This window comes from Lotus japonicus, chromosome 1 (assembly GCF_012489685.1).
Source record: "Lotus japonicus ecotype B-129 chromosome 1, LjGifu_v1.2".
In the NCBI taxonomy this organism is placed as follows: Eukaryota; Viridiplantae; Streptophyta; class Magnoliopsida; order Fabales; family Fabaceae; genus Lotus; species Lotus japonicus.
The window spans coordinates 23,728,154-23,736,311 of record NC_080041.1 but is presented as its reverse complement, the minus strand read 5'-3'; the positions used below and the strand labels follow the sequence as shown (position 1 = coordinate 23,736,311).

General features: G+C 38.1%; 1 protein-coding gene across 1 annotated transcript; it reads left to right on the top strand.

Moving 5' to 3' along the window:
• Positions 1 to 512: 512 nt before the first annotated feature.
• Positions 513 to 2,584, top strand: LOC130731722 (F-box protein FBW2-like). The gene is made up of 3 exons (XM_057583969.1): positions 513 to 546; positions 1,129 to 1,444; positions 1,835 to 2,584. Exons 2-3 carry the CDS (start codon positions 1,140 to 1,142, stop codon positions 2,418 to 2,420), a joined length of 891 nt encoding a protein of 296 aa, XP_057439952.1. The 5' UTR covers positions 513 to 546; positions 1,129 to 1,139; the 3' UTR covers positions 2,421 to 2,584.
• The last annotated feature ends 5,574 nt before the right edge of the window (positions 2,585 to 8,158 follow it).

Sequence of the window (8,158 nt, the reverse complement as noted above, 5' to 3'; positions counted from 1 at the left end):
AATGCTTTCATAATTCAGATCCAGGACGGTTCACAGGCACCGCCGCGAAAATTTCCTTTGGTAAATTTCCACTGCTTTTTGCTGTGTGTGAGTAATTTATGTTTTTTTGTCTTTTATTCTATCTGGTTTTCTAGGAAATTAAGAAAGGGGGAAAATTGGTCAAGTAGTCGGAGAAATGTTTTTGTGTTATGGGTTTTTCAATTGAAACTGAAACTTCAGTTGTGTTTTCAGTTTTGAATTCTGCCATTTTTTTAAAATGATTTGGACTGTTGGATTTATATGACAATGGCTTGGAATGTATCTGTGTTTCCATTCTCCCAAGCTTCAAATCCTGAATTTTATCGTGTCTTATATATATTTCAAATTTAAATAAATGGCCCCTTCTCAACCTTGTTAAAAAGAAAGACCTTTTTTAGTTGGTTATAAAGTGTGCTATCAAAACTTTGAATATTTTAAGTTTGGTGATCATTCAATGTGACATATGTTGTTTCTCTCCAATTTAGGTTCAGGAAGGTTCACTAGACACTGCCCCAAAAATTCCCTCAGGTAAATTTCCACAATTTTTTTTTACATGAGGAAAATTTCCACTCTTTTTGGCTGTATGTGAATAATTTATGTTTTTTGTCTTTCGCTCTATATGGTTTTCTAGGAAATTAGGAAAAGAGGTGGAAATAGATCTTGTAATCGGAGAAATGTTTTTGTGTTATGGGTTTTCCAAATTGAAACTGAAGCTTCATTTTAGTTTTTTGTTTTGAATCCTGCCATTTTTTTCTTTTAGAATGACCTGGAATGTTGGATCCATATGTCAATGACTTGGAATGCATGTGTGTTTTTTCATTCTCCCAAGCTTCAAGAGCTTTGTTTGTATATGAATGATCTAGCATTTTTTTACTTCCAATATCAAATCTTGAATTTGATCATGTCTTATATATTTCATGTTTAATTGAATGTCTCATTCTCAACCTAGATAAAAGAAACACCATTTTCAGAAATGTGAATCTTTTAAGTCTTGTGGTCATCCACTGTGACACATGTTGTTTCTCTTTGACTCTTATAATGGGTAGATCTGTATTAAGTTCTTTTGTCCTAACAAGAAACGCGACATTGCAAAATTATCTTCTTTTTTAGGCTCTAAGGAAATGGCATCTGATTTCCGTCCTTGGGATGAGTTATTTATAACGGACGCTATTGGAGATATCTTTTCAAGGCTTTCTTTCGAAGAAAAAATGAATGTGATCCCCTTGGTATGTAAATCCTGTCACCAAGGAGCAAAGAGACCATACCATTGGCAAGAGATAGAAATTGAAGATTGGAGCAGCCGTCATGAGCCTGACCAAATTGATCGGATGGTTGAAAAGATGGTTATGATAAGCAATGGATCCCTAAAAAAGTTTTGTGTTTCTGGAGTTCAGAGTCAAGAGGTTTTGATGTTGATCGCGGAAAAGTAAGTTTATTTTCACCGTTTGAACGAAATCTTCGAATTACATACAATATAATTATTATGTTTATGGATTAAAGTATAATATAGATTGAATATTTTACTATTTTGGTTCCCATTAATTTTTAAAATTGATTACCATTTTTGGAAAACATTTTACATTTGGTTTTTTAAATCCAAAATCAATTATGAGGATAAACTTCTCTAAGTAGCTTCTGGATGCTGTAACTGATTATGAGAAAGAAATAAGCTATTGGTTTATTCATATTTTCACTGTTGTATTAATTACAAGAAATTTATATTTGTGTTCACCTAAAAATAGTGAGGGTGGTATTTAGGTGTGATTTTGGCTAATTGAACATTTTGCTTATGTGTGTGTTTTCACTCTTTTGGAAGTGCTGGATCCCTCCAAACTCTAGGGTTGCCAAGAAGCAACCTAAGTGATTCTATGATGGAAGACTTTTCTTCGAAGCTCAAATTGAAAACTTTCTTAGATGTGAGCTATTGTATCCGAATTGGCTCTCAAGCGCTGGAGACCATCGGGAAGAATTGCAAGCAGCTTGAAGTGTTGCGACGGAACATGCACCCAAGTGATACATTCGGCAAGCCCTTGAATGATGATGAGGCATTGGCAATTGCCTCAAACATGCCAAAGTTAAAGCGTTTGGGATTGACCTACAATCTGATGACCAATACGGGCATTCTTCAAATTCTATCAAGTTGTCATGAGCTTGAACATTTGGACCTGAGGGGTTGCTCGGGTGTTAATATTGGCGATATCTTTGTCAATGAGAATCATCCAAGGCTCCAGGTTCTAGGGCCTCATGTGGAAGATATCGACATGGGGGATGATGATGAAGAGGCCTCTGATGACTCGGAATTGGAACATCTTATCATTGATCTAGAGGATTGGGCTGTATACTCTGATGGAGAGCTTCAAGGTGAAGAAGCTTCGGAGACTAGTGATGATGAAGAAAGTTAGGACGGGGATAACGAAGGACCTGGAGATTCTAGATCTCATGAGCCTCCTTCGTCTTCATAAATCTTAGTATTCCTTGTGAATGGCTAGATTTTATGTTGCATCTAGATGTTATGTTTAAACGTTTTTGTATAATAATTAATAAATACAGAAAGTATTTCTTAGTATATTTTAAAGTATCTTATAATCTCTGATTGATTACAAAAAATGCAATCATTTGGGTTCCTTGATAGCGTAACGTTAATATTTTTCCAAACCGATCCCAATTCGCATTTTTCGCAAAAAGAAAAATAGAGCTCTTAAAACTTGTGGTTTCAAAGCCCAGTGATAGAAGTAATAAATAAAAGAAAAGTAGTTTGTTTCAAAACTTTTATGTTCCATAAATTTTCTACAAACTTCATAAAATGTAAAATGATTGGTGGCTCTTAGGTCTTTCATGATCAAAATATCTTTATTAATTGGCCAAGCAATTTTGTTTGTAAGAGCCTTATCTTTAGGAAGGTAGAGGAAATTAAGTGATAGCTCAGATCAGCTTCTCTGTCGGGCTTCTACCTATATTTACTTGCTTTTCCTACATAGGAGTTTTTCATTTTATCTCTCTTCCTATCACACCATATTATATATTACATTCATCACTTATCTCTCTTCTCTTTCTTTCTCATTCAACTAATTTTGTGTATCTACACCCAAATTGGTGTCTACTTATCATTTCGTATAAATTATAGTGTAACAAAAAAAAAATCCCCAACAATGCAATGCATCTTTGATACATAAATTCAATACTAGTTATTCTTCTTGTACATTGATAAAAACCACATAGATACAATAAAGGGGGTGGGTTTTGTCTATGGAATTCAATCGCAATTGACTTGATCTCTTATACTTCTACTAATGGCTTCAGATAAATACATTGTCTATAAGGACTAATTATCCCTTTGATGTTGCGTAGCGAACACAACTATTTTTATTCCTCTTCTCTCTAATCTATTTGTTACCCATTTATTAGATATTAAGTATATAAACTTATATGAACAAATTCAATTATTCACTATCTCTTTAATTTATTATTAATTTCTTTATGATATAAATGGAAGCAAAATGATTAACTGTAACCACAGTAGTATATAAAAGGACGAAAAAAATTGTTTAACCTCTTGTAACGAAAATAGTTATTATAGTTTTAATATAAATTTACGTATAACAAGAGTGTAAATTCACGTAACCTAATCCATGTAAATGTCAAGGTGTTGTTATTGTAGTTTAAACAAAATTTGTGAAAGTTTAAATATTACATATAACTTTCCCTTTCTTTTTAATTGCTTTATTTTAAATCTTGGATGCTCACAACCAACCAACCAAACTTTTTCTATAGAGTGCATTTTCTCTTTGGGTGTGTATTTGAAAACCGACAAATAAAGTTTCTTTCCTAAGAGTTAAAGGAAAAGTTCTACAAATCAGAGCATCGGGTGGTTCTAGTGAAAATATGGACATGAAAAAGGCACCTAGATGCTTGATTGGATCTGTCTATCCCATGTATGACTCTATATTCATTGGTTTAATTTCATGAATTCTTTGGGAATGTCTACTGACATAATTTCTTCAGAAAAAAGATTATGGATCTTAGGAAAAAGTCTAGCTATTTGGCTTGAATTTCCTTCATGTGAGTCAATGTTCTTGCATGATTAATGTCAACTCTTCTTATCATCTATCATTCTTTGATTGTTCATAACAAATTATTTATCAACATAACGACTAGTAACTTCTCTATGCGTATGTGAAGCATGCACAAAATTTTCTAGATCCTCAATGAAACACTCCAGTCTCTTGAGAAAAACATCTGTAGATGAAATTAGTTGGTACATACTTAAACAAAATTACCTCTGTAGATGAAATTTGTATTTCAAAAATATTAATTATATTTTATATATTAATAATTTTATTATTATAATTTTAAATAATATTTTTCTGCATTTTATAATCAATGGTTTTACAACATTCAACATTCAAGTGATATAAGAGATAATAAATATTTTTTAATTTTATATCAATTTTTCTTTAATATTAATATTTTTGGTCAAGACCATTTTGGCAGTTTGTGTATTGTAGGATGAAGGTGCGAAAAACACTAGAAAGGGGGGTTTGAATAGAGTTTTTGAATAAAGGGTATACTTTTAGATCTTTTCGAAAACTCAAAGATAAGAACTAGGTGCAAAAGGATAAGAAGTAAAGCACGCAAGTATTTTATCCTAGTTCACTTGAGATAAAAGCTCAAGCTAATCCAGTCCACCCGTGAAGGTGATTTCTTCCTTCTTCTGATGAAGACAACTCACCAAAATCAATGAGTGTTACAACTGCACTTTGCTACCTGCTAAGTGACTAACAATACACTTATTTTCTCACTAGTATCCTCTTAAGAAGCTAATCTACCGATCCTCTTAAGACTAGCTAAACACTGAATCAACCTTGATTCAGTCCTCTCAAGATCCGACCAACCTTGGTCTCTTAAGGAACTTTTCAATGTAATGTTAAAGGTTTCGGGTTTACAATAAGTGCTTCTAAGAAGCTAATGGTAAACTCAGATGTTTAAGAACAGTGAAGAAATAATGCTAAGAGATTGGTTCGTAAATGTTGAATGATTTAAGCAAATTTTCTTAGTCTCTTTCTTCTTTCTTCAGCCTTTATATACTCCAAGACTTGTGATGTAGCCGTTGCTAGGGTTTTGTCCGTTGGAGTGGCAATCTTGTAATATCAGACTGCTAGGCTGAACAAGGTAGGTGGCGGACAGACTGAGGCTTGTACGATGTTGTACTATGATAGCAACCTGTCCTTTCACCAGTTGACTTGAGATCTGAAGGCTTCAGATGAACGTTGGTGAAGCTTCTGATCAACGTCAGATTAAGGCTTGGATTCTTCTGACCTTGCAACTTCTGCTTCTGAACAAGTTCTTCAGAAATTCTGAACGTCAGAGCTAGAATAGCTTGGGTCTTCAGAACCAACTTCTTGCAGGTCTTCAGAACTTGAGTCTTCTACTTATGGACTGTTCCACTGGAACATCTGGTCTTCAGAACTTCTGAGTCTGGTTCTTCAGAACCTCTTGAGAGCTTGTATCTTCAGAACTTCTGAAGGATTTGCCACTGTTCTCAACGAACATGGTACGCTTTAGAGCTCTCTTTTTAGTAACCCTTGGTTCTTCTTCTTGTGAATAAATACGCTTGGGTCAGATTCAGAACCTGTTTGTCACAACTAAAAAAGACAAACGTTAGGGTACCACAATTGTTCATCATCACAAACCTTAATTGTAATCATCAAAATATAGAGATGCAACCGCTGATCAAATCTTGATCTTACGTAGGAAAGTCAACATTTTCTTTTTCGGGATTCCCTCCTCTTATTACCATTTTTCCACTATATATATAATGGCATATCGCCTCATTTCAACTTCACAACAACATTTGCTTGCTACGTAGATACAACATCACCATCCATTTTTCTTCTAGTGTTTTCTACTCTCTACTATTTTGCTATCTTCCTCCAACATATATAGTTTTGTTCATCTTTTGAGTGATTTCATTTGACGCTTTGAGTTGGTGTGTATTGGTTGATTTGGGTTTTTATTCTTTTAGCTTTCTTACCCTTTTGGACAAGGAGGATGACGCGTTCAAAAGAAAGCGCGCGAAGAAGGAGAAAGATGGCGGACAAGTGGAACAACTGAAAAAGGACGGGTAAGACCGGGACAAAGGTGAAAACAGCAAGCGAAGGGAGAAGAAAGGTAAGTCATTGGAGATATACGCTAAGGAACAGCTTTATCCGTAGAAAGAGAGTTTTGAGCGGCGTCGCACTTGGCAACAGCAAGGATCATGTCGGCGAGAGGAACCAAAAAAGGACCTTAGTGCACATTTAACAGACTTGCTTCGCGAGGTGAAAGCAACGCATACGGTTGCGGAAGTCGATCAAGAGGCGCACACGCCACGAGTGGCGGTAGACAAGAATAAATGGTGTGAGTACCACCGCTCGGCGGGCCATGACACTGATGACTGCTTCACCCTGAAGAAAGAAATTGAAAGGCTGATCAAGGTCGGACGCTCACAACAGTATGATCGCGGCGATCGTCAGCAGGGTGACCGCCAACGAGAGGAGCGCCGACAGGACAACCGTCGCTCGACCCCAGCGAGAGATCGGAAGGAGACAATGGCGACTGAAAAGAAGGGAGCTGAGGAAACCTTTAACAAGGATCTGGAGCCGCTAGTTGGAACCATCAATACAATCGACAGAGGCTTCGGTGGTGGGGTGACTCTCAAGAGGCGAGGCGAAGGCACGTCAAATCGGTAAGGTCAGTACAAGAGATTCCGTTTGGTTTTCAGTATCCGGATATAGTAGTGTCGTCGGTTGATTTTGAAGGGATCAAGACCCACAAGGATAATCCCATAGTGGTCATGGTAAGGATTAATAGTTTCTACGTAAAGCGAGTACTCCTGGATCAGGGCAGCTCGGCAGATATAATTTATGGCGACGCCTTCGACAAACTAGAGCTGAAAGATCAGGACCTGACGCCGTACACAGGAACTCTGGTAAGATTCTCGGGAGAACAAGTTTGGGCGCACGGCTACCTGGATGTGAATACAATTTTTGGTATTGATGACAACGCGAAGGTTCTGCGAGTAAGGTATTTGGTTTTGCAGGTAGTAGCATCGTACAACGTCATCATTGGTCGGAACACAATGAATCACCTATGTGCAGAGATTTCAACGGCTCACCCAGCAGTGAAGTACCCGCTAAACAGCGATAAGGTAGGAAAGATAGCAGTTGATCAGCGGAGGGCAAGAGAGTGTTACAACAACTGTTTGAGTCTGAACGGCAAGAAGGGAGTTGTTGCAGGTCATAGATGTCATGAAATTGAGGTCATGGAGGGCGTTCAAGAGCAGGACCAGGACAGAACAAGCAGGCAGGGACAGCTGGCTGGCGCAAGGAACGGCAGAAGCAGAGCGAGCCATTGTGAAGAAAGAGCTGAAAAGAGGACAGGTAGGGATTGGCAGTTCACCGGCTCTCTTACAGAGGAACGATGGGCAGGCTTGATCGGAGATCTTGAGCTTTTCAAGTTTAGTAGGGGAGTCTTGACGATTGAGCCTGGGCTTACAGCGGAGCAAGAGTACCGTTGGGAGAAGTTGGTAGTGAAAAATTTAGACCTTTTTACTGGAGTGAGAAGGACACCAAGTGGGGCCTGCCCAAGTTTAAGGAGTCGATTCTTCTGAAGAGTCGCTTCAAAGGCGATAGAAAGGGGTGGAGCGGCAGGCGCCAGTCCTTTCGGAGCATTGTGGGAACAATCGCGGCCATGGAAAATTTGGGAAGTCACCGATGGCAGTCTCCCAGAATCATTGCAGCAAAAATGAAGGAAAGGAAAAAACAGCTCAACAGGGTGTTGGCCAAAGTAAATCTGGGAAGATAGGGGCGATGTGTCAGGAGTATCGCACAGAGAACAAAGGCAAAGGAAAAATGGTGTATTGGAAGGCGGCGGAGGCGACGGGTTTCAAGCTCCCCAAGACAGCTCGACAATTGAAGGGCAAATTCAAGCTTGGTGAAAACCAGTTTCACCACAGGAGGTCCGGGCGAGAGGTTTGGTTTCCAGAGGATGCAGGTTGGGTGGCAAGCACTTCAGGGTTGAGAAATGGGATTCTTGGCGAGGTGCTCTGAATGGCGACAGAGGGCAGCCACCGGCATGGCGAGACGAGCAAGGACTTGACTTC